We start from the raw sequence: 27,325 nt of genomic DNA on the forward strand, positions 1-27,325 counted from the left end.
TTGCATTTTGTAGTTTTGTTTTTGGGATGTGTCTTGTCTAGTCTAAGCAGACAGACGCTGAGCCAGAGTGTAAAATACGAAGGTTGAACAGCAAGTGAGTTAGCAGTCCAAATGTAGTCTTCTGTTAAGACAAAGGTAATAATGGAGAATGAATGGAATAACATGCGAGAAAGTTGAAGTAATAGCATGGGATAGTGGGTATGATCAGAAATTATTAGAAATAAAAAAAAAAAATTGCAAAACATGAAAAACCTGTCAGTTTATTGAAACTTGGGGAGGGGACCACATAATAAAGCAAAACATCTTCTGTAATCATATTTAGTTTCAGGAAATATGTTCTCTGTTGTTGTCTCCTTCTGAATATTTCTCTTGGTTTTTAGGTTTCTGTCCCCTACATCGTACATCAGTGGGATCACTCTGCTGGAACAAAATAATGTCATCTTCAACCCATTGAAGGAAAGGGGTGAGCAGCTTTCTCATGGCCGGTATTTTACCTCCTTTAGAAAGCAGCGTGCCCTGGAAGCAAATATCATCATCTATTTTGATGAAGAGTGAAGCCAGTTCTAGATGCTTTCTATGCATCAAACAGGCTTGCCGTTTTGTTTTTTGTTTCTTTTTAACTTTGTGTGTGAATATAAGAATCTATATTGTATAGAGCAAGTGCCAGGACTGAAGTTAAATAATGAACAAATAGCCGTGCTGAATCTGCCAATCGTCGGTTTCTCTCTGAAGGACTTCAAAGGAACGTGTGTAGGGGAAAGTTAGAAGGAACGAACTTGTTAACAAGTCTGTTGGGTAGTTTCTTCACAACCCTGAGACAGTTAGTGGTTAGTTTATAGCCTGAAGCATAACTATTTATATCTCTTACAAACATCTGTTGTAGCTTGTATATGTTAAAAGTGATATTACTGAACTCCAACAGCTTACTTGCACCCTATGTTAACGTTACTGGGTGGTCCCTTTGCTCTTAATTATGAAAAAGTAGAGCAAGTGAGGAGTGATGTGTGTTAACTGATGACTTTGTGTACAAGTTTCAGCTCACCTTTAATCTATTCTCTTAGATGCTCCTTACCTTGCACAAAGTCTCCACATTTCTAATTATGATTACTCCTCTTAATTTAGCTTCCTTTCTACTCTACTTTTTACCTGCATACTTATTTTTATTAAAGGCTTGAGGTTTTTTTCCTTTTTGCTTTGTTTTACAGAATGCAATGCGTCTATGAATTCCCTTTCACCACAAATATCAATGGAGTTTCTGATTGCAGTTCATGCATCAGCTTCCACTTTACATGACCTTAAACATTTCCTTGGGTTTTCCTCACACTGTGTTTTCAAAATAAATAGAATGAGAGTTAATTCTGTTCTGCATGAAGCAGACTGGCTGACTCTCTCACCCCCAGCTTATTTTTGTTACTTGTAACTCTTTGAATGTAACACAAATGCACAGTTTTCCTTCTACTCTCAGTTTCTTTAACAAAGATTAATTGGCATTTTTAAAGCTAAGTTGTCCAAAAGTCATAGGTTCGTATGCTTGTTTCAGATACCTTAGGTCATATAGTGTTGGGTATAGCTGTGCTGGTTAAAGATGGTCCTGCTGTGAGTTGATAATCACCACATATGAGCCAGAAATTACCATGCTAATAGGTCAACCGAGAGCTGGGATTGTATGAGTGCACAGCAGTGTACTTAAGACAAAGTCAGCTGGTTTACATCATAGCCACCTTTAACAGTGGGTTGAACTAGCCTAACTGACTTAATGTAAAAAGGATGAGAAATCATTTGCGTGTTCTGTGAGCTCAGTGGTAGAGCTGTGGAAGTAATTAGCTCTGGCAGGGTGGCAGTGGTAAACATCTGGGAGCGATACCAGCTTCATCTAGCATTGTTTGCAGAATGAACATCTGCTTAGGCTGTGTATCTGCTAACTAGAACTGGATGCTTTACCCTAAATTAGGTTATAAAAGCCAAATGTGTAAATACCTTTTCAGTTATTTTTCTTAAAGTTTAACATAGTTTGTTTCTTACCACTACTGTGTAATGAGGAGATGTTTCTCTTTAGTGAACCAAAGTAATTCCTCAGTTAATTGCCTCAATTTAAGTGTGTGATTAGCTCAATTTGTTCTTCTTGATTTGCAATAGTTGTCTTCACTAAATCTCATCAGTTGCTATCTTGCCTAATAGCTTAATCTTCTTCTACTGTAATTATAAGTCAGAGGGGAAGCTCTTACGGGAAATAAATGATACACCCATGTAGAATTCTTTCCAGCTGTTCCCCTGGGAGAGAATAGGGCAAAAGTCCTTCTTGATGAAATAATCTATGGATCTAGCTCAAAGCTGTGCACCTCTTTCTTCCTTAGTGGGGCCTGAGGGATTTAGATGTGGAATGGCTCTTCTTTATGGAAATCTGGAAGGAAGGGTTGGTCCAGCTTGTCCGATTCTTCAGAAATTCTTGCCATATCCTATTGTCTTTACCAGTTTACATGTGTTATCTCTGTTGCTTCCCTCTCCATGTTGTTCTTTGTGTCACTAATATGATCTTGCATCCTTGCTAACTGTAAAGCATTCTTCTTTTTATGTGACTGTTTTACCTCTTATTTCCTCACTTCTTGCTGAGAACTTCATCTTTATCCCACAGCTAAACAATTTATTTTAACAGCATTTTGTGAGGAACTTCTTCAGCCTCTAAAAGATTAAATAGTGTTTACTCTTTCTTTGTTAATCTGTTCAACTGTTATGCTTTTATTTTGAGGGTAGCCTGGTCTGTGCTTCGGATATCATGGTCAGAAATTAGATGCGTGTCTTTTGAGAAGGAAGAAAAGCAGCATTTTGTATGTGCCTGTTCACTCTAAATACTGAAAGACACTAATGCCCTCGCTGGTGTTTTAAAATGTGTCCCCTTAAAGTATTTTGAAAGATATCTCACTTTGTTATTGTAGTAAATGCTGTTTTAATTTTAACGTTAAATGATTCACAACTTTAAAAAAAAATAAATTAAAAACTAAGCACTCCTATTGGTGAGTGCATTATGTCGTTCCTTTTTTTTTTTATTTTGGTGGGGAAATCAATAATGTATTTGGGGTTTCAAAGAAAGAGATACTGATTTTATAAAGACAGCTAGACAAGCTAGAACCAGAAAATACATTCATTAAAGCTATTAGACAACCTCTAAATGCAGTTTTTACTCTTTTCCTCTGTAAATTGTATTCTTAAGAAAAATACACTTCATCATAGGAGTCCCCAAACTGTAGCATACCTTTTAGCTAGTATTCCACAAGCTACTTAAGATGATATGTGCATGTTGTCTACAAATAGAAGCTTGTTCAGCTCTGCAAGCACATGACCCAATGCCAGAACCAAGATCTGCTCTGTCTGCTCATATTTGTGGTTCCCAAGATGCTTTTGCGTGCATAAAATGGCACAGATTCCCTAAGAGTAACAGCTCCATTTAAGCACGAGTGAGTGAAAGTCAGTAACCTAGTTTGTAAGTGAAGTCATGCTTATGTCATCCTGGTGAACTACTTTGGTCTTTAAAACTGGAAAAAAAAATAAATAATGCAGTAATGTTTAGGAATCGTACTTTGAGTAGAACCTGATGCAAAGTAAGGCCTGAAGTTTGTCTCTATGCCTGAAGCTGTTAAGTAAACAATGAAGGGAATCTTGAAATGTATCCTGTTTTTCCTAAATTAGACATGTACTCGAGACTGTTATAATCTGTAGGGGAAAATATCCAGAAATGTAAAAATTGCTCTTCAAAATGGTCATATACTGTAGCAGTATGCAATGGTGAAGAGACGATTTAAAAATAGCTGAAAAAATGTGTAGTGGTTGAACACATTACAAAGAAAAAAGGCTCTGTTTCAGAACTTAAACCAATAAAAATTCTAAAACTTGGTTGTTTGATATTGACCTAAGTGGAAGAAAGCAGAAAAGCTGGAATTAATACCTGGATGTAATCTTTTTCAAGACTTGAGCTCTATCTTCTTTTCTAATATTAGTATTTTTATAGTCGTTAAAAATTAGGATTCCTATGTGTCAAGGAAAATTGAGTTTTGTGGTAGTTTTTAATGGTAATAGCTTAATGATTTGTGTGATTTCAGTTATAATGGCTGCTAATCTGACAAGAAAATGAAACATGAATTAGTAATTTGATGGAAAAACTATCTGGTGTTGATATTATGCTACTTTTTTTTTTAAATCGCTGAATGTCTAACTTTAAAAAAAAAAAATGCTGAACTCATCTGGGCACCAAGCTCCAGCTAATGCTTAGAGGGAATAACATACATAAATTTACTTGTATTATAAATCCAATTAACATTATTATTTCCCAAAGTATAGAACGTCTATGAAAATGAGACTTGTGAATTCTTAGGTTGCTTTTGAAACTATATATTCACATAGGCCTAGTTGTTTAACAGTTGCTAGATATTGTTCCATTCTTTGTTGAGCCTTAATGAGTTGGACTGTAGATTCCTGATGTCAGAAGTGATTTGAATATTTGATTTCTAAAAGTAATTTCAGGCCATTACTTTACAATATGGGATTCATACTCATAAGAGATGAGGAATTCCTTAACAATTTTTACATTTGGGTCATTAGTTGTAAACTACTGTTATTTGAGTTATAGCAATGACTTTTCAAAACAGAAAGATAAATCTTTGCTTGTTTCTAGATTTTATGTATTACCTTAGAATAAGTAGTGCAAAAATAAATGCTAAAGTTTATTTGAAGTTTATGCATGTAAAAGAACCTCAACTTCTTACGAAAAATTTAAATTTAAAATACAAAATGATACAATGATTTTTTTGCTGATGAAATCGGTTGTGTTTTCCAACTTTTTTTCTGAGAATACGTATGTAACTACCATTGTCAGTAAACTTGCTGATTTTTTTTTACAAGGGGAGGTATACATAAATCTTAATCTTTTACAACTGAATTCTAAGTGGTCACTTTTGTAACTGACTTTTTTTTTTTTTAAGAATATTTGTTCATACTTATGATGATTTGACATAATTAACGTTTTATTAACCATGATGGCAACACAGACATTAAGTATAGACAACTATCAAGATGGACAACAGGTGGGTGTGGTTTTCTTTCTCTACAAACTAAATACAGTTAGCAAGAGAAAAAAAGGTAGTGTTTTTTTTCCTTAAAGTCTGCTTTGTCATTGTTTAACTATCTGTTCTTGTTTGTAAACCAAAATCTTTAAAGTGATAGGCTGCTATTCTTTAATACTTAGATACTTATTAAAGACTTAGCATGACTTTGCTGAACTTGTGCAACAATGGTTAGGTAAGGGATTTTCTTCTGAATCTGCTCTAGGTGATTTGTGTGCTGTAATGTTCCTATTTTTAGGAAAGTCAAATGGATATCTGTAATATTTTGTGTATATGATGTGTCTGTGTTCTTATGTGCTTGCAGTTACAGTAGGCAGATGATGTTTATGCAGTCATAGACTTGCTGGTCTTGCTTAAGTGAAGGATAAATCAAGTTATCTAGAATTATATGCTACTTTGACAACATATAAGTTGATGCAATTATGCTGCAGGCTGAAAACTGGTTAAAACACTTGAATTAATTTTAACGAGTTTATTGATTAGAATTACTAATTTCAAAGCTGGTCAGTGGGATTCCAGTTTCTTATTTCTGTTAACAGCTAGAATAATGAAAAATACTGAGATATGTCTGGTCATGATGTTTCTTTTATGTACAACAGGCTGTATATTGCAACAATTTGAATTGCTAAATTAAAATAAATTAACTGGAGACAAGTCATGCAGTGGCCTGTACTCTGAAGACACATTTTTACATTACTATGTGTCAGCCCTAAGCAGTAAAAACAAGTACTTCTGTCAGCAGATGGCAACAGTGGCGAACAGTCAGAAGAAAACCAGCAACTTTTCCCATCTCTTAGAAGATGTGTATCTGAATGCAATCTGGGATTATTGATTTTTGTTGTTGTTTGCTTCTTTTATTGCAAATCTTAATTTCTCTGTGTCCTCTTACCTACCTTAGATCTTTTACTATATACCCCCAGCAAATACATGCCATCCTATGACACATCAGTGAAAGTAATACATGTTTTTGTAAAGAACAGAGTGGGAGAGAGCCTTTTCTTTCTATTTTGTATTTTAACCTCTCGGTGACCAAGATAGGTCATTTGGCATCTTGTAGCTTTTGTAGTTTGGAAATGGCCCACAGAAAGTAGTTTGCAGTTTTAAGTGAGCTGTTTTCTCCTCCTAGTGAGATAGAGCCCTAACTGAACATTCTCTCTCCCTTCAGACTCTGCAGATGTGTAGCTCAACATTTATAATCAATTGTATGAGTCATCCTCTTTTTATTTTGCTCCGCCTTCTTGTCCTTAGCCACGGCGAGTCCATTAGTTGCATCTTTTCTGCAAACACTCTGTTTTAAAAATCATCTGTGCTTGCTGAGGAAGCTTTTGCAAGGCAGACTGCTCTGTTGGGTAGGATACGCTGGCATTTTCTCAGCTTCTGATTTTGCTTAGGAGATGGCCCGACAAGTAATAGAGCACAAACCTTTCAGTTATCCCAGACTTCTTGTTCAGAATAGTATAAATTAATTTGCTACTGTTGTGTGAAAATAGATTACATTCTCTCGGAGTCAGGTTCTCTACTAGTTTCTGGAAGCCAGCTTTCTTCTTGGAGGTTTTCTGTGAGTGACGTGATACGTACATCTCACAGGAAAAGAGGGCAGAGGATTGCATTCTGTACACTTCCTTTCTGGAGGTGTCAGTTCTGGCTGCCTGGTGATATCTAGAACAATGTCTGTCCTCTAGTCAAGATAGATGTCGTTAGGTTTAAAATAGAAAAGAAAGATTGCAGTAATTTCTTGTCTTCTTACAGATGGTTCCTAGTGGTCAAAGGAGAGAAGACAAAGAAGTTTGGGTTGGGGGGTGGAAACTGACTTTCACAGGTCAGGTTCCTTTAAGAAAAGAGATTTAGCTGGAGGTGATGGGACAACCACATTTGACACCTTCAAAGCACCTCAAAGGCATTACCAGCCACCTAGTGCAGTTTAGGAGGTGTTCAGTAGAAGCTGTGTCTCCGTGGTGTTTCTCCAGCAGTGGCAGGTTGTGAAACTGGGTTAAATGGATTTGTAGAAGCAGTTACTGCTCTTTTCTCCAATAGGTCAACATTCCTGAAATAATTGGTTATTACAATACATAAATTTGAGTGGTAAAGGTCAGGGGAGGTTATGCACCTGATAACTCAAAGATTGGAAGGACATAGAATATTTCAATTCTTTCTAAGAAAATGCATGTTTCAATGGGCAAGAAAAACTTCAGGATCCCTTTTGTTCAGTATCCCAATAAAATGTACAGTAAGAAATAAGAGAACTTATGACTAGAAACTTTCCTTTCTATTTTCATCCTAAAGGATTTTTCTGCAGACATCCCCATATTTTTTTTTTGGAGCAATGTACTGTAGCATATTCCAAAAATTCAGAGACAAAATGCTTTAAGAATTTACTAATATTTGTCATTCCCATTTTACAGCTGAGTGCTGAAACTTGAAGTGACCTTTACATTACCCATTAAAAAGTGTCAAGGATTAAAAAAGGGGTTTTGTAACTGCTCTGGCTTTTTGGGTAACTGCTACGTCATACCAACTTTCTGGCAATTTAGTAGCCCTTTCCATTGCTGTTTCATTGGAAAACAGTACGCTTATTTTACATCAAGCATACAGATTTACTTATCTTTTTCTACAGATGCAAGTAGTAACAGAGTTAAAAACTGAACAAGATCCCAGCTGCTCTGAAACTGATGCAGAAGGAGTGAGTCCTGCCCCTGTAGAATCTCAAACTCCAATGGATGCAGACAAACAAGCCATTTACAGGTAGTAATGGACTTGTGTTCTGTCTTTGAAGGGTAAAGAATAGAGGATTTTATATTTTTTTCATTAATAATAAGTAGCCTAAAATCAAATGATCTCTTGGCTAACTGTCTTAGTAGCTTGCAGGGATAGAATGAGATCAAATTAGTTTCACTGTTAGTCTTCAGCCAAGAAAAAAACACTTCCCTTTATTGTGGGATTCTTCAGTTTCAGCATAGTTTTAAAGAATGTTCTAAGCGGGACTGCCTTTAAAGCAGAAGTGAAATTTAGCAAGCTACTCAGACTGTTGAACTATGGTCACTATTTGTTATACTGCAGTTTTTATCTTTAATGTGAGATTTTATTTTTATTGTAATTAGGTTGATCTTTACTCCCTTTTCTTTAGGGATAACAATCTATTGCCCAGTAATTAGCTCAAACTGGATTAAATGTTGATGTATAAACATACTCATTTGAGGTTTTTCTAGTGTTAAGTGCTTTGCTGAGCAGTATGCTCAGTTTTTATGAGGTTAAGTGTTCTTTCACTTTAAGTGCTTTGTAAATACATAATTATTATGAGTTTGCAGGTAAAAAAACAAAAAACAAACAACCCAACCCAACCCCCAAAAAAACCCCAAACCAAACCCAAAAGGATGTATCCACTCATTTGCAGACTTGTGCTAACAAATTCATCTTCTGCTCTGAGCATGATTTCATAGGAGGCCTCTGAGTACAGTCTGGATACTATTCTCAGTTCTGTAAAGTTTTGTGATGTATAAACATGACCCACATTGAAATAAAGTCTGATAAAAATAATTTATTCTTCATAATTTAGATCTGCATTCATCCTATTTGTAAATCCTAATCCTCATTCCTAATGCACTGTATTGATGTATCTCTTGCCACTCAATGACATTGAATGAAATAGTATGCCATAGCTTTGTAGATTGTGATTATTCTCTTTATTTAAATATGCATATTTAATGTTTTACTTGCCTCTAGGTTGTGTGGTAGATCAAAATGAAAACAACCCCAAACTTTCATCTTTTGCTGTAGCCAGTGGTGTTATATTCAGTCTCTTCCAAGATTTATCTCTTTCTTACATGAGCAACTGTTAACCTTACATTAGCTAGATGTTTTACTTTTCAGTGGTGTACAATGTGTAATACGTGAAAATATTTACTTATTTTAACTTTTATTCTAGGCACCCACTATTTCCCTTGTTAGCACTATTATTTGAAAAATGTGAACAATCTACACAAGGCTCAGAAGGCACAACTTCTGCCAGTTTTGATGTAGATATTGAAAATTTTGTAAGGAAGCAGGAGAAAGAAGGAAAACCCTTTTTCTGTGAAGATCCAGAAACTGATAATTTGGTAAGTATAAGCTGTTTCTTTTATTTCTGAAACAATCGTCACATTTGCCACCTCTAAATTCTGATCTCAACTGGTGCATATAGTTTCTCCTCACATTTTTCTTCCTATAAGAGATTCTTTTTTTATGTTAATGCTGAGAAACACTTTTTTTCTGACCCCTTTTTTGCCCTCTTATCTTTAAACTTACATTGAGCCCTTCACAGTTGTCTCCTATTCTAAACTGGCTGAGATCAGTGTATTAGAGATGAACAGAAACGTATGTTTGCCATAGCCAGGTTGACTGCAAATCAGTTTTGGAGTGTTAACTTAAAAATCAATTTATCCAAAACATGTATTCGATGTAAATCTTTTCCAGCTGTGTTTTTTAATCAGGGTTCATCTACTTGGTGTGAGTGAAGGGCTGTTTTAAGACGAGCTTTAGAAACTCTTCAACATCTACAAATTTTTTCTTATGTGTCATTGTCTCCTTTAGGACTTTCTGAAAGTTCCTCCTGTGTCCCCCAGTGCTTCAGTCTCTCTTGAATCTCATCTATAGAGAATACCTCTCTTGGCATACTAGTATCTAATGCCTGCTTTCCTCTCTTTTGAGTCATGTTGCAACTAGATGTTATCATATTCAAGAGTGTTAGAATTATAGAGGTCGTGTTTTGTTTAACTCTTTTAAAAACCTGTTCCTTTAAGGGGACTGTGTAATAAAACAAGTCTTTTTCCTTGAGTTTACCTTGTAGAAGAAAAGGCTATTTAAAATATGGACGTTTACAAACAGAACTAAATTGATGAGAGATTGTGAACAACAGAAATGGTTATGTTTTAAAGCTGATAGCTAGAAAGACTTATGTGGGCAAACAGTATCCTTGTGGGAGGCTAAGATGATGTACCTGGCAAAAACTCTTAACCTAAACCAACACTTAAACAAGAAATAAGTCTGAGATGCTGTTTAGAATTGGCAGGAGTGTTGCAGTGAGCAGTGTGTTAGGAGGGGCACGTACTACAGCAAAAAAGAGGTCAATTTTGCCTGCTTTTGCAATCAGACCAAATAGTCATTTTGTGTAACTTGATTTCTTTCTAAACACTTTATGACCAATCATTAGTGTACTTAAGTTCTGAGAAGATAGTATTTAAACAGTGTCATGAAAAATAAAGCTACAAGAGTCTGTATGTATAATTAGACCAGTGTGAGAGTAAAGAAGGTAGAAGACAGTCTGTTCTAGAATGAGACAAGCTTTTACAGTTTTAGCTAAAGAGGTGTAAAAAGTTACTTTCTTGGCTACTTGTTATATCCTTTTACCTGTAGGTTACAGTGACCAGGACAGAAGTATCTTAATACATTTATGTAAATATAAAGACATCTTAGATTAAATCTTCTTGAAGGATGGATCAAGTTAACATAATTCACTTTGAACTAATCCGCCTGCTTTCCAAAAGGTCTCTTACAGCTTTGGATATGGAGCTGTTTGTCTTACAGAAGATTTCATTTTCAGTTTGGAAACATTTTAAGGCTCAAAAAAGGGTTTTTGTGTTAGAAGGTGACCCAAAACAGTGCCCTTCAGAACGATGGAAAATCAGCTAAAGGAGGATGCGTAACATGATACATAATGATACTCTCAGTATTAGTGTAAAGATTCTCAGTTTATAAATGAAGAACTGAAGAACAGGTGTTGGGTACTTTGACCAAAGTTACAGCTAGAACAGAGTTGAACCCCCAAAATCTCAATATCTTAATCATCATATTTGTGTGGGCAAATTTTGATGCAGCTCACCTGAGAAATATTTATTGATACAGACAGTGACTTGGTTTTCTAAGTAGAAAGAAGCATTGACATACCTACTAAAACAGTTCCATGAATAAGACCTGTAGAATGACTGTTGTTGCTGTAGAAATTAAAAATATACTACAAAAGAAGAAAAATAAAAGCAGGAGGGGAAAAAATGAACAATAATTACCTTCTTTAGTTACTGACCCAGTGTGAGCAGCAGTGGTGTGTGGGGTGCTTTGCTTTTTAAATATTTTTTTTTTATTTGAAATGTGAGTGGTGTAATAATACATTTATACTTGTAGCTCAATATAATGATTGTCTTACCTTTGTAAGCAGAGATATGTACTTCAGCACAGTTATAATGAGATGGTTTGTCTGTGAAAAGTTATGTTGGTTCTGTTGGGCTGCAGTAATTCTTGAAGACTGAGGGCCACTGGTACCATAATTTTAGATCTTTCTTGAACAGGAAAGCATTCGGGCAAATTTGGGGGGGAGTGTAATGTCAAGGGAAAAGGAGATAAATACTCTAAAGAGCTATTAGTTTCTGAGCAGGTCTAAATGCAGGCTAAAAACTGCAATTCATCATGGATGCTAATTTGCATATGTACAAAATCTTACACCTTTTGGTTGTTAAAGAATGAATTACACAAAGAATTCACCCAAAAACTTCCCAGCTTCAGGATCTTGTGGTTTGACCCAAGTACCTAGAAAGTTGACTACCAGGAGTGCTTATAATTTTTTAATTGCTTCTTTCTTTATCTCTTTAACTCTGTAATACGTTTGGGATTTTGTTACTGCTATCGAGTGACATCTCCAGAGTGCTGCTTGTGCATTAGCTGTGAATTTGAAGACACCAATAAATTTTTCCATGGCTCGCTCTTCAAAGACTTTTTTGAATATACTTGTCTCCAATGCTTTACTCAAAAAATGAGAGTTAGTTCTGTTCTGCATGAAGCAGGTCTGATGACTTGCTAAGCCTCAGATTAATTTCTTCATTTGTAACTCTGATTTCAATGAAAATACACTTTTCCCTTATAGTTCAACTCCCAGTCCTTTGTTTTCAGAAACATATCTGAAATCTAATCGTTGGAATGTTGTAGTTCTGATTCAGTGGTTGAGGAAGGAGCAATGGATGTGGTTTATCTTGACTTTAGTAAGGCTTTTGACATTGTCTACTATAATGTTCTTATAGAGAAACTGATAAAATATGGACTAGACAAATGAACAGTGAGATGGACTGAAAACTAGGTGAACTTCTGGGCTCAAAGGGTTGCAGTCAGCAGCATGAAGCCCAGCTGATGGCTACTCATAAGCAGTTTACTCCAGGGACTGATACTAGAACAAACACTGGTTTAACATCTTATTAATGACATTGACGATGGGACAGAGCAATAACCTCAGCAAGTTTGCAGATCTTGCTTAACTAGGAGTGAGTGGGTGATGACCATATCACTATGCCACTGTTGAGTTATTGTTGTATTTGGAGAAGCTGGCAAATGGGGATCTCATGGCGTTCAACAAAGGGAAATGCCATAGTCCTGTACCTTGGGAGGAATAACCTCATGCACTAGTACACTCCGGGGCCCAACCAGCTGGAAAGCAGGCTTGCAGAAAAGGATCTGGCAATGTCGGTGGAGTCAAGCCAAATACGAGACAGCAGTTCATCCTTGCAGCAAAGAAGTTCTACATACTTGGGCTGTGTTAGGAGGAACATTGTCACCAGGTCAAGGGGTGTGATCCTCTCCCTCTGCTTGGTACTGGTGAGACACATCTGGAATGCTGGGTATGGTTCTGAGCTTCCCACTACTAGACACCTACATACTGGAGTGAAGCCAGCAAAGGACCAAAAAGTTGATTAAGGCACTAGAGCATCTGTCATACGAAGAGAGGCTCAGCGAGCTGGGACTGCTTAGCCTGCAGCAGTGGTGGTTTGGGGGGGGGGAGGATATTATCGATGTATCTAAATACCTAATGATGGAATAAAGAAGACAGACTCTCTGACTCTTCTCAGTGGTGTCCAGTGGAAGGGCAAGAGGAAGCAGATTTAAATTGAAACAGGGAAGTTCCATTAAAGCATAGGGACACCTCCCTGCCCACTCATTTTTACTGTAAGGGTGATTGAATACTGGAGCAGGTGGCCCAGAGAGGTTGTGGAGTCTCCATCCTTGGAGACAGTCAAAACCCAACTGGAAGTGGCCCTGAGTAACCTGCCCTAGTTGACCTTGCTTTGAGCAGGGAGGTTGGATTAAACAATCTCCAGAGGTCTCTTCCAACCTCAGCTATCCTAAGGTTTCTGTGAGCCTTCAGAGATCCATTTCCCAAAGATCCTGCATGCCTTGGCCTATTTAACATGCTTTTGGTTGTACACAAGCATTCCCTCAGGTCTAGCTTGCTTTGGTTGTAGATGGGTTTGCTGTGTTCAAATAGTCCTTCCTGCTGATTGACCTGTTTGTGACTTAAGTGGTGACAAAAGTCTTTTGGTTTATGTGGTATTCACTTTGTTGATGGCCTGCACAAATCTGGCTGATTTTGCTTGAGATGGATGAGGAAGTAACTGTTCATATCTTGTGTTCTGTGGCTACTGAGGTCAGTACTGTCTTAAACTAGAACCACACTGCAAAATCAAAAATCTTTGGCATTTGAACTCCTCTTCTGTAGTTGTATTGTTAGCTATGATTTTCTGTTACTGGATACCAAATGAAATCTGAGCATGATTTGTCCTCTGCCTGTCCTGAAGGCTGGGGACTCTGAACAGCTGACATTCTGACAGGCTATTCATTTTGTCAGGGGCAATAAGCAGAAGAGTTTCTGTCAAGTTGTGAAATAGCTACTATGGTTTTCATCTCTTCTTCAGCTTGAAATATTGGTGCTTGCACAGACAAGGCTGTAGCTGGGCATTTTTTCTGCCTTATGTCACATTAATCTGGAAAAAAATGTATATATTTAGAATCTCTTTTTAGTAGAGAGGGTTTCTAATATTGTGCACCCTTGTTATATCTTCTGTTCTTGCTGTCCCTCCCTTTTTAACTGCACAGTTAAATCCACCTTCACTTGAAAGGAGAAGCTAGTGAAGACTGCTAATTAGAACGAGCCAGAAGGGTGGAGTAGGTAGGCAGGACACCTACTTGCTTTTATCTGACCCCAGCAGAGTTGAACAAATAAGGTGTAAATGCTTGCTCCGTAGCAGTCATTCAACTTGAAGCCAGAGCTAAACTAAGATGAATGGCTCTATATAGTTCTATAATGTTCTAATTTCAAGTCCAATCTGAAAAGAGTGGCAGGCCTGCCAACAGTAAGGAAATTGGCCACTAATTCAGCTTTTTCTGGTTTTTTCCTTCTTTTGGAAGGGGCAGGTACAACTCAACTACACTGCACAGTGTATTTGACGGAGATTGAACTAATGGTTCCAAAACAGCAGAATATAATTTCAGGCTCTGTACTGCCTATAGGCTAATTAACTAGATAACAGAAATTGTCAAGATACTGATTGTAGGGCCTCTTAACAACCCTGGCAACGTTTCACATCCTGCACTCACTTGAAATGCCTTGAATATTCCAAAGGAAAAGTTTGGTTTTCATCCAGGGGACCATGGAATGTTAATCTGGGTGGCATAGGCATTAGATCGGTTTGACCAGAAAGGAAGTCGTTAAGAGCAATGTACTAACTTGAGTAGCTCTTAGTAAGCTGCAGTATACATTACCTTGTTACTTTGATACTGTGGTTCCCATTCTAAACTAGTTGGCGGTTTCCTGCATTAGTAGTATGAAGGATTTCAGCACAGGGAAATATAGGTAACATCCACCTTTTGAGGATATGTGTATCTTAAGCTGGCCTGTAAACCAAGTTTCAGTCCTTTTTTATTATCTAGGTGGAGGGATTCCACTCTTTCTAGTTAACTACTCCAGCAGTGCGAGTTGGTGGTTTTGAAGTGGCATGGCAGAGGGTTGTAGTCAACACAGAAATAGTGTCACTAGGCCTTCTGCTTTGGCGTTGCCTTTCCCAAGTCTGACTTTGTCAGGTGCATTGTCAAAACAGGGTGTTTGCAGTGAAATGGATGAGAACATTTCTGTAAATATTGATGGTTTCTGGATTGGGTGAGAACTTTGGTATTAGGCTTCAGCATATTTAGAAGAGTGAGAATTCCTCAAAAGAGATTGTAACAATTTGGAAACAGGGTAGAAAAACTGGCACTTCCCTGTGGAAGGTTTTTTTCCTTAAAGTAATTTTTAAGGTACGCTGTGAAATGACCTGAATTAAGCATGTTTTTTATTTGATTTATTGTTATGTTCCTGATCTTTTTTTGTATGTGCATTCCTATAACAAAGTCAGCAAGTGTTTGTGTTCAAAACCTGTAGCACTAAAAAACCCACAAAATTGTGTTATGGCTTCCCTGATGATGTTGTCTCTTCCTGTAAGAGGTGTACAAGGTGCCTCTTTTCCTTCCAAGAAGAGCATATTGCAAAAGAACGCAAAGTTCAATTCTGAAATATGTTGAAAGAAAACTGAGAAGCTTCAGTGCTAGCTTCTGAGCAGATTTTATCAGCTCCTTCTGAGATGTAGGAAGTCTTGACATTCTGGGTATGTCTTTACTTTTAATGCAGAATCATCTTCCAGTTAGAAGAGGTAGCTGTCTTGGGACTGAAATTTTCCCAGGAGTTCCAGTCTATCCCTAATTAATACCTACAAACACAAAGTAGCTTTTCCGTGGTAGGTAATGTTTGCTCTTCAAGAACTATTGGCTGAAAACAGAACTATGAATTTTTTTCCTTCCAGTGTCACTGACTGACCATATAGGTTAGACTATTCAGGAAGGTAAAAAAAGAGAGGTACAGGTTTATGATTTTGTGCAGTATTTAGCTCTCGCAGATATGCATGGCACAGTATATTGTTGGAGCCAGAATTATTCTCTGTCTTGGAATGTCTTCTACAGGTCTATTCTATTCTTCAGCAGTTTTGTCTGTTCTGATTCTTGGTCCCTCACACTGTCTGTGTTTCCATTGTTCTTCTCTGAACTTGATGTAAGTGCTGATTAGCTGTAATAAGTGTTGCAGACCTTCCCTTTTCGAATCCTGATCCTTGCGGGAAGGAAGTGGAAGCTGAAGGTTGTGCACATTTTACTTGCTAGACTGAAAGTGTGCTTTCTTTCCCAGAGCTTTAACTTCCTCTCTTTTTTTTTTTTATTGTTACTTGTCATCCACTTTAGTCCTTCTGTCAAGCATCATTACCAGAAGAGGTGTGTTCACTGTTAAGAACCAGATCTTGGTGGTCTGCATTGCTAGCTGTAGGTTCTTAAATGCACATGCTTCTTTCTGGAAGTGCGCTCAGCTGTATCCACATAACATGGAGCATCATCTGTTGGAGCTCCTTACCCTTTGCCATCTCTATCTCATTTTCACAGATAAAACAAATCTTGAAATGAAGCAATGAACCAACTTCTCCTTGTTCTCCACTAGTATCTTTTTGTGCTTAGGACTTAACATGGACGTTTTCCTACATGTCTTAAGAAGTTTTTCAACATGGGTGTTTCCAGATAATTTTTAGGGTTTTCACAGATTATATTGTATCTTTACACATTCAGTACTTCATAAGTTGTGTTGCTTACTGTTAACCCAACGACTGCAGAAACATCATGTTGCTTCAGGATGGTTCCTACCTCTTGTATTGCTTCTGTTCAAAGTAAACTCTTCCCATATATGGGTGTGGCTTTTTAAATTTCTCCACAGTCATAGGGCCCTAGGATGATTCAGGTTGGATTACAAGCTCAAGAGGTCTGTAGTCCAATCCCTTGCACAAAGGAGGGTCAGCTGTGAAGTCAGAGCAGGTTACTTATGGCTTTATCAAGTCTAGAAACAATACAAAACAATGAGTGTTAAATACACTCTCACTTTTGTATTTGAACAGGACACTACCTTTTTTGAAGACCTCTGAGTTTTTTGTTTTGTTTGGGGTAAGGATTTTTGATTCGGTACCCTCTTCTCAAAGATGATCCTATTGAATTTTTAGTTGTATCAGGAAAGGTTGTGGTGGTGAAGCCTGCTGATTTCATTTGAATATTCTTGACTGGACAAGTCATGCTTTTGTGTTTCTGAAAAGTGTTCTTGCTATTGTAATATGAAGAACTGTCTTGTAAACCTCTAGTCATCCCTTTCCTAGCTGTGTCTCCTAGCTGGGAACTCAAAATAGGCGAGAGATTATCAAATCAAAATAAATGAAAGCAAAATACCCTCTCTCCCAGAGTTTGTGTTCTTTCCCTGGAGACCTAAATTTCCCCAGAAGGATTTGCTCAGTAGGGTAGGTGAGCTGTGAATGTATGTATTTTAACTATTCTTGCAAATGAGAAGTCATTTGAGTGCAAATATTACTGGTCAGTATATGAAGATTCTTTCCTGTATGTTGTGCGCATATGTATTTGCTATATGCTTATGTTATGTGCCCTGAAATCTGTAAAAAATTGTGTGTATATGTTTCAGATGAACAAAGGTGAGCTGGGGATTATGACTAAGGTGGTGCATAGTGTGGTCTGTGCCCTTTGCACCACATGCTTGAGGCACTGAAAAGATGGGACGCAGGCACAATCTAAAGCATTTTTAGGGCTAAAGATGTCTCCAAATTTAATATATGATATTGTTATATATGAATAAGCTCTGGATAGCAGTTTTAGCAAGAACTGGAAATTTTCCAGTAATCTTTCTTTGCTTAATAGTTTACCATTATTTTTATTTACAACAGTTTCAGTAGTGTACGTATATCTCATGGTTACTCCTATCTTTGTACATACCTCTGAAGTGATGCTCCAGGCTTATTTCTACAGCTGAAAAGACTGAATCAATTGGGTTATAAAAATTCATTGTTCTGTGGCATATTCTACTCAGCAGCTCTAAAGAACAAAACCATGGTTGTAGATTTTTAAGGTGTGCCTTTTAAGAACATAGGAATGAAATATTACTGTTGCTGTGATCTGTCTGAAAACATTTCTCTGTATTACCTTTGTTCAACGTGATTTATTTTTCTCAGGAGTTCTTGATTTTTTTAAAATATTTTTTTTATTTAGTTTCAAGGGAAACCTGAACTTCTGATAACAAATGTAAGTTTGGTCCACCCATGTTGCAAGAGAGCAGGAGCCATGTGGCCACAATTAGTGTAGTTGTAAATGAGTAAGTCCTGGTGACAGGCGTGGTGTATTTACAAAGTTTTGTTTCCCTTCGTAACAACAGTAGCCCAGATTGCTGTAAGAGTAGTGTGACTGTGTGTGGCTCTGCAGAAGCCTGCACAGTGTTACTAATTCTTGGTTTATAGTTAATTTTTACTTTAATTCAACTTCACTTCAAGTATCAACCATCAGTTTGAAACTAGATCTAAGCTGAAGAAAGGACTTCAATTTTTCTTCCAAACAAATGCTGATAAATAAATAAATAATATAAATATGAGTAATAGTTTAAGAAAAAAAAACCCTCCTGACGGAGCAAAACTAATCACAAATACAGTCAAATATTATGTGCCCAAAGTTATGTTACCTCAATTTTGGCTGAGTGTTTAAGGCACTCGCCAACATAGGTGCTTTGCCACACATGAAGAATTTTGTAACTTAAACTTTTTTTTTTGTCTCTGAAACAGTGACAGAATATCTTTATACATAGATGACGTTTGTTCTGTGTTTAAAATCTAGTTAAATTTGCATAATTTAACTTGGTTGTGTTTAAAGGTACTTAAACATAGTTTAAACAGCAACCACTGCTGAGGGCTGTTTTATATACCTCAGTGCTGGGCCATTTCACTTATTTCAAAAGGCTTTTGGTGTCATAAGGTCAAAAGAGTTACCAGATACCAAGTCTACAGCTCAGATTTTTCTGCAGCTGTGCTTTTAAAGATACAGGTTGGGGTTGGTTTTCTTTTTAGCCCTGAGAAGGGATAAGATTTCTTCTTACCGCTTCATTTTTTTTCCTCTTACTTATTTTAACATACAATTGCCTGCATTAGGTGAGTGTCATTTGTGTGCAATACCTTCTACTGAAAAAGCAGGGCAAATGTCTGTCACAATGAAACCTAAAGTGGTGATGGTGGAGAAGGGAGCACACACCCAGAAGTTTGCCTGTGTTGATCTCCTTCAGGTGCTTTGAACAAAGACAACTTCAGCTCCCGGTTGGCTTCTTTAGTTAGAATAAGTGGATTACTTATCCTGTATAGTGTATATATATATATATATATATATAAGTAAGCTATCATTTCTGGTCATTGGATTCAGTGCTCTGGCCAGGTAAATGAGCCTTCATGTAGGACAATTTTTTCCAAATAATGCTAAAATCAAGCTCTGCACTATGTTTCAAAATTACAATTATTCAGTTTCATAAAAGGATATTTTTCTTGGAGATCTAGTATAGCAAGTAAATGGGGATGGCGCGCTGTATAAAAAGTAAGTTAACTAATTACTTTGCCAATATGTTATGTATATATTTGAATGTCCTGGAATTCCTACTGCTTGATGAAAATTTAGACCATCTCAATTTGGTTTCAGCTTTTGGTCTTCTGCCATGACCCTTACAATCACCTAAGCTATTTTTATGCAGTATGTAATACCGTTAGCTATCCAAGCTTACAAGTCTTTTCCTTGCAGTAAGCATGTTAAGTATTCTCATGACATACATATCTCCTGCACTTCAATTTTTGTTTAAACATGGATTTGTTACTGGGTTTAGTGCCCTGTATTTAATGGTTTATATTTCAGAAACAGTCTCCTCACCTGAAAGTTCTTACAAGATGTTACCCCAGAGTTTTTAATCTTTTGACTTAAAATTGCAGAGGAAGTTCAAAGCTCTCAGGCTGAAGTGTTTGGTTACTTTTAAGCTTTTTGAACAGCGTGACAAGTTTGGCACCTCTCTAATTCTAAGCTATTGTATTTTTGTTACAGGTGAGATGGCAGGCCACCTCCTGTACCTTTCAGCCTCCCTAGCAATCTGTGTGACAAATTTATGCTAAGTCATAGAAGGGTCTTCTCAATATATCTCTAATTCACCTGTACACTTTTGGTTTTCTTGGGTCAGGGTTAATGTGGAACTGAACCTGATGTTTCTGATACATAGCTCAAGATGACTATTGCTTACCAAGCATGTTGCAACCATTCTTTCCAAATAGTATGTGTGGATGGAATTACTTTCCTTCACATTTGGTCTTGCGTGGTGTATGGCCCAGATTTGCTTGATGGGGATAAAGATCACATGGACATACAGGCTCATCCTGTGCTCCATGTACACCTTAACTATTCGCTTTTTCCTCGTGTGTCACATGTGACAAAGATTATATTGTTGTTGTGTTTCATTTCACCTGTATGGTAGTTTACTTATGTAGTAGAAGGGTACAGGTTTGGTATGTAAACATGTTCCTTTCACATTTTGGGAGCATAATGGTCAGAGCTAGAAAACTCCAGTCAGCACTTAGTAACTCTGCTTTAGTTGGTCTTTGTTACTGGCAAGTAGTGTTTGTTTAAATCTCTCACTAAGTAGTCTTAAATTAAGTTACTTTGTTTCTAAATATTTTTTCCTCAACTCTCCGTAGATGGTAAAAGCAATCCAAGTTCTACGTATCCATCTGCTTGAGCTAGAAAAGGTTAATGAACTCTGCAAGGATTTCTGTAGTCGTTACATTGCCTGCCTGAAGACAAAAATGAACAGTGAAACTCTATTAAGTGGAGAACCTGGAAGTCCTTATTCACCTGTGCAATCTCAGGTATGTTTCAAACACAGTTAGGTTTTGCTTAGGAAGTTATAACTACAGTTCTATTAGTTTGCAAACAGAGTTTCTGCAGTTTCTTGTACTTTCTCAAAACTCGTTAAGAGTAGAAAGAGCTGTATTTTTGGTGCACACCTGTGTGCCACTGCCTGATGGGCAAATTTGTTGAAATGTGCTAGAACACATTTTGGTTTATATGTCGCTGACACCACCTAAATGCAATAGCCAGTTGTATTTGTTGTAGTAAATTGACAACAGTTAATTAACAACAGTTAGTATATTATGGTTGATGCTTCTGCTGTCCGAGTACCTACTAGATACCTAGTCTTAGGGTGTGGCCCTTGTCTGCGTTACTAATGTGTTTGATGGTATGTATTCTGAAAAGCCTCAATTACTTTTAAACTTCACTGTCTGGACTCCTTACTGAGGTTTTGGTATCTGGAAGTGTGGAAAGGAAAGTCTAATATTAGACAAAACCAACTTTTAAAAGATTATTTTTGCATGTCTGTTACAGTCTTCTGTAGAGACAGGAGGGACTGAATTTTGCATTTGGTAACGAGATTATTCGTACATACTAAGAAATTAATAAGAGTTTGCATGGTAGGGGTTGAGTAAGAACTATCCTGAGCAGATTAAAATATTCTGGGCATCTTGAATTCTTATGCTTAATACAATTTTTTTGAAATTGAAGGAATTAAGGTAATAACTAAAATTCTAAAGCTTTGAAGTTTGTAATAAGAGCATCAAGGGTATATTCAGTTTGTCCTTTTTGCCTTGTGACTTTGGAAACTGTTTCTCTTAGTTTTTATATACCTAGAATCATTTCTCTTCTAAAATTTCTCAAGGTAGTTTTACATCTTTTCTAACAGTTGCTTTCATGAGGGTTTTCAAAGGTGTAATGGTTGGTGATAATGAGAAACTTAATGTAGGTAATGATGAACCTCTAATGAAGTCTCTTTCTCTTTGAAAGTTAATCCTGTGATTGAATTACAAATGCATTTTTAGAGCCAAAATTACACAAGCATGCTTCATCTCCTTTAAAAAAAAATATGCAAGCAACTAATTGTTTTATTTTTCTAGCAAATTCCAAGTGCCATTGCAGGCACACTCAGTCCCCAAGGGATTATGGTGCCAGCATCAGCATTGCAGCAGGGAAATGTAACTATGGCAACAGTAGCAGGTATGACATAGTGAAGAAAAACTGGCACCTTGCTCTTCATTTCTGTTTCTTTTATGGCTGTTACAAAAAATACACAAATGCTTTAAAAATTTAACTCTAATACCTGCAAAGTTGTTATAATACAGTAAAGTGCCTTATTGGTTTCCGAATGTTTAATTTATATGTGTACCAAGTATGCATGTGTGAGCAGAGGTTACATATATATATATATATAAAATACTACGAGATTTTTCTGTGCAACACTACTTTTTTTGAAAGACATTTCAGTGACTGAGGTGTTTTACTCTCCCCCCCCCCCCTTTTTTTTTTCTTTTTCTTCTTCAAAAAAAGGCTAGTTTGACATGTGTTACTTACAATACTGCACTTATTAGCTGTCTCATGCTCTATAGAATTTGGAAACTAGAGTCTGTGAAATCCTTGATGGTCCAAGTTGTTCTGCTATTGTAGGGAGATGACATTTGAAGTGAAATGTTTTATCTTCTAAACAAGGTTTTAAAACAAACAGGGGAAAAAAAAACCTTGACTACAGATGCAACAAAGTGATGCAGTCTGCTCTTACGGCATGTACTTGCAGAGAGGCTGTCCTGAGACACAGCGTGTGCTTTGTGGCTTTGGTGCCCAGGATCCCCAGTGCATTCACTGAGATTGTCACCTTAGTTGACCTGAACATGTAGGTGTCACTCAGCTGACTGCCCTAACCACTCAACACACATGGGTGTGGTTTTGGTGTTGCAAGCCTGGTTGGCTGTAGTTAGCTCAGTTAAAACAAAATCATGAGTTATTTTATAGCCTGATAGTCATAGCATTTTCCTTTTGAAAATAGATTTAAAATGCCTAAAATACAGGGAAACATAATAAAATTTCATACAGATTTTTGTGGACAGAAAAAATTCTAGTGTAGCAAGGAGCACATCTTGCATGCTTACTAAAAAAGAATAGTTGATACATCATCAAAACTCTTGTATTGTCTGCAGTTCTGATGTATTTGTGTGTTTAAAGAGAATAATATGTGAAGGGCTTTTACTTACCTATGATCTTTGTTTTGTTTTAAGGGGGGACAGTGTATCAGCCAGTCACTGTGGTCACGCCACAAGGTCAAGTGGTGACACAAGCACTGTCACCTGGAACTATTCGGATCCAGAACTCTCAGGTTTGTTTCATGGGCTTCACAGAATAGTATTCTGGGTTCAAATAAATATCATTTTTTAAGAGTTTTGGTTTAAATTTAACACACTGTCAGTATAAGCTCTGTGTTCGTACACATAGTAACTAATGTAAAATTAATGGAAGCATTGCTATAGGAGTTACAAGTTGTATGATGTGACATAAGGTCCCAGGTAGATTTTTCCATGCCACAACAGGTTATCATAGTCCCTACTTCTTAAATACAGTTTTTTACTGGTGGCAGAACAGTATAGGTACAGGGATTTTTAAAAAACAAAAGTCAATCAACCAAACAGAAACCAATTAAAAAACCCAAACCCAACAAACAAAAAAAACCCCCACCAAACCAAAAAAAGTCTGAATTATACAATTCAGTTTCAATTATTAAAACATTCCTAATTGTTGAACTAGATTTATGGCTAGATAGATTTACGATATTGCATTATGGTGCCACAATGCTGCTGTCAGAAACTTTACTTTTTATCATGATGGCAACCACTAGTACTGTGAAACCGTATATATTTCAGAATTTATGTATGTTGAGAAGCATTTTGCCACAAACCCTTCAAAATACCCAGCTGAGACTATGGGAGATCCTCACATTGGGCTCATTATACCCTCAAAGATAATAGCCAGCACCCTTTTTGGGGGAGGCTTGTAAAAGTTGCATTTGGAGAGCTCAAAGAAACAACTAAAGAAAAGGAACCATGAAAACTAGACCATCTTCAGTTACGGAAAACCTTGGCAAGTGGTAAATCAAATCATTTAGGAATCTGGGGTCAATTAAAAATGTGAATGAGGAGCTACCATCTCCACAGTATAAGATCTGTTGGTAATCACTGACTAACTGTCTTCTCTTCTTCCCCTTCTTCTGACTTCCAACTGAAAAAATATGCTTATTCTTACCTTCTTTTTATTTGCTGTAGCATATATGTACTTGCCCATACTCTTCTTTAGAATCCATGCAGTTCTGTCCTCAGATACCTTTCAGAAAGAAATGTGTAATGTTACTCTCCTAGACTGAAGTGGGTTTGAAGAAAAACGTGTTTTATAATTCTGACCAAAAAAAAGAAAATACTGAGTGGAAAATAACACCTGTAGTCTATAAACAAAAAAAGGACCTTCTATTTGTATTTGTGGCTACTCTTCATGTTAGTACGAATCTCCAAACCCACATCTGTATGGGCTTGGATTTGTATCCTTGTCACCCATAGGAAATCCTTCTTAGAATTCTTATTCCAGTGCTTTGGAATGCTGTGGAGGTAGGGGAAAAATGCTGGGGGCCAGCTGTTGAAAGTTCATTATAAAGCCTCCATATACAAGCAGATGATTTGAAATGTAAAACATTATTTTGAAAACAAAGGTATCCTCCAAATATGTATTTGTTGTAATTTGATAATCTCGTATGCAATTTATATGCTGTTTCTTCTTATTTCTGCATAAGCATGTAACAATGTATCCCCTAATGTTCAGATAACCCATGTGCAAATGATTTGATGTATCCACAGGCAGTGAAAAAGAAAGCAAAAGTGAGAAAGGAATATGAACCTTTAGGAAAATAGTAGGAGTGTTATGAAATGAATTAATGGTTCTAACATACGTATCTTCTTGCTCTTTGAGAATTTGGATCCATTTATTTAGCAGGATCCTTAGCGTCTTTGTTTACAGCTGTAGCATAATAATTAATTTTACTTTTGGTCCTTCGTTTAAGTCTTAAATCAGTACTGGTTTGCAGCTTCCATAGTTGTTTATGTTTGCACACAGTGAGTATATTCGGCGTTGTATTTTTCAATTGCTCTTCACATGTGCAAATGACTGCATAGGGTGGCAAGGCTATCAGATCCCTAGGGTAGTGTAGATGAGTACAGGGGATCATTAACCTGACATGTACTACATAAGTGGATTTTATTCTAAATTATAGTAAATCAGCATTTGGCTGTTGTCACAATATCACATATACAGCCTGATAACAGCTGTAATTCTTAAAACTGAAGTTACATAAAATGTGAAAACTATAGAAGTCTGATACAGCATTTTCCCTGGATAAAGACATTTTGGAATGCTATTGTAGGAGAACTGCTATTGTCTTTCCTAGCAAATAAAGTAGTTTTTTTTAATCAGCATGCCTCAAGCCTAATTTCTTTTCATTCCTTATTCATACATTGATACAGAATACTGCTATTACTATGTTAACTGCCTTATTTCTTCTAAAATTATATGTGCAGCTTCAGTTGCAATTAAACCAAGATCTAGGCATCTTGCATCAAGATGATGGCTCATCAAAAAATAAAAGAGGAGTTCTTCCCAAGCACGCTACAAATGTGATGAGATCTTGGCTTTTTCAGCACATAGGGGTAAGGACTGAACATGATCAGGAGTCACAGGTTTTTATGTAACTCTTTTATGTGATGTCTTATGATTTTGCTTCATGGAGAAGGTGAATTTATTCTGTTGTCATTTGTGTAATCTCAGTTTGGTTTTCCCTGAAGTAATTTGGAGTAGTTCCACAGTCTAATGTCAGTTGATCTTATTATTATTTTAATAAGTATGTTACATTTGTACCTCATGAGCTCTGTAAACGTTGTTCAAAGGGATCTTTCTTCATTTCATTGTGTTGAGAACTTAATGCTTTCAATACCTTCATTCATGGCGCAAGGAAGAATACTTCTATCTGTGTTCTGTGGGATATTCTGTAGAGGAGAATTTCAAATTTTCTGACTTTATCTTCTTTCTGACAATCCTTCTAATGTGTACCAAGTGTGATACTATCTTATTGTGCTTTCAGTAGAATGTCTTTCCTTTGCGTAAATACTTACCCTGAAAGGATAAATGGGTCTCAAGTTATATCGCGATGTTTAGCTGATTGGTACTTTTCACTTGCATCATTTGGCTGTTGTAAAATAGTTGTAGGGAGACTGCATGTATGCTTCTAATGTTGCATACACTCTCTTCATCTATTTAGTTCAGAGTAGCTTTATTTAACTAGAAAATGCTTGTCAGTACTCATACGACATTGCCTTCAGAGAACATAACTAATCAGACCTTATCATATGCCGTGTTGCCCAGGGATCACGCTGTTTAACAAAGACTGTCAGCCATGAGAGGCTTTTTCTTCTGAATTACACATCAGCAGTTTAATGATATCGTATAACTTTCCTGGATAAAAACAATTTTGTGTAGTAAAGCTCTCTTTGTTAAATTATTTTTATCTATAAAAGTTTGTGAGGTTTCTAAAGTTCATTTTTTAATGAGTCAGATGGTCTTAATCTAGCAGCTTTAATCAGTTGTAATAAAGGAATCCTTATTTTTGATGAGGAGTTGAAACGTTTATGCCTTTTTTTTTTTTGCTTTTTTGTCCTGTTTAGCATCCATATCCAACAGAGGATGAGAAGAAACAGATTGCAGCACAAACAAATCTGACACTACTCCAGGTTAACAACTGGTAAGAGCAAAAACTTACTTAATGTCTGTCTCCATGTGCTTACAAGGTAGAGAAATAGTTAGGAGTATAATTTGGACATCTGGAGTTGAACTTACTGGTCTGCATATGTTACAAAATACATATAAAACCACAAGAATTATGCACTGATACACAAGCATATTATTCTAATAGTAAGGTATAATAATACCTGTGCCATTTAGATTATATAAGGGCTCCAGAAAACTTTGCAGCATTAAGGAATTACATTCTGTTCTATTGCTGAAAGAGACGGAAGTACTCATGTGTCTCTTCTGCCAGTGAAGAAATTGAAGTTTAAAGGCATTTAGTGACCTGAAGCTCTGAAAAGTGTTCTCTGGTAATCATGGTTGCAAATGTTGTAAGAAGTTACCAACAGCAGATACTATTCTGCTTTTGTACCAAAGGATGCTGTCTTCTGAGTGTGATGTCCAAATGGAGAGTGTCAGTACCTTAACTACTCTAGTTCATGGTTCAACATGTTTTAGCATGTCTTGTCTTCACTAGAGGCTTAAGATAATACCCCTGCCCCGGGAGAGTAGAGGAGTGAGGATGCTGACATGCATCCTGTTCTGCTTGTGGTATCGGTTCCTAAAATTATCGCAGCTAAGTCCAACAGGGATCTTCCTCAGATGTCAAAGATGATGCTGGCTGCACAGCTGCAGAGGGGACCAGTGGGGAAATACTTAAGATAGTGGCAGTACACTGGTTCCAAAAAGTAGAACAGTATAACAATGCCTGTGTGATGCAGTACTAACAGAGCTCTGTGGTACTGGGATCCAACTAATGTCTCTGCAAAGCATTGCATTCCACCACGTGGACCTGCCAGCTACAC

At 36.8% G+C, this 27,325-nt stretch overlaps 1 protein-coding gene across 4 annotated transcripts in view; it reads left to right on the forward strand.

The window, feature by feature from the left end:
* PKNOX1 (PBX/knotted 1 homeobox 1) overlaps positions 1-27,325 on the forward strand; it is a 51,013-nt gene that overhangs the window by 11,205 nt on the left and 12,483 nt on the right. For 3 of the 4 annotated variants that reach the window (XM_056327292.1, XM_056327295.1, XM_056327294.1), the window contains 9 exons: positions 381-463; positions 4,974-5,075; positions 7,729-7,856; positions 9,037-9,208; positions 20,516-20,686; positions 21,770-21,869; positions 22,922-23,019; positions 25,259-25,387; positions 26,399-26,475. In XM_056327292.1, coding sequence (XP_056183267.1) covers positions 5,025-5,075; positions 7,729-7,856; positions 9,037-9,208; positions 20,516-20,686; positions 21,770-21,869; positions 22,922-23,019; positions 25,259-25,387; positions 26,399-26,475 — 926 coding nt within the window. In that variant the 5' untranslated portion in view covers positions 381-463; positions 4,974-5,024. The remainder of the gene's footprint in view (positions 1-380; positions 464-4,973; positions 5,076-7,728; positions 7,857-9,036; positions 9,209-20,515; positions 20,687-21,769; positions 21,870-22,921; positions 23,020-25,258; positions 25,388-26,398; positions 26,476-27,325) is intronic. The other variant, XM_056327296.1, reaches the window with a different exon arrangement.

This window comes from Falco biarmicus, chromosome 2 (assembly GCF_023638135.1).
Source record: "Falco biarmicus isolate bFalBia1 chromosome 2, bFalBia1.pri, whole genome shotgun sequence".
NCBI classification, from domain to species: domain Eukaryota; kingdom Metazoa; phylum Chordata; class Aves; order Falconiformes; family Falconidae; genus Falco; species Falco biarmicus.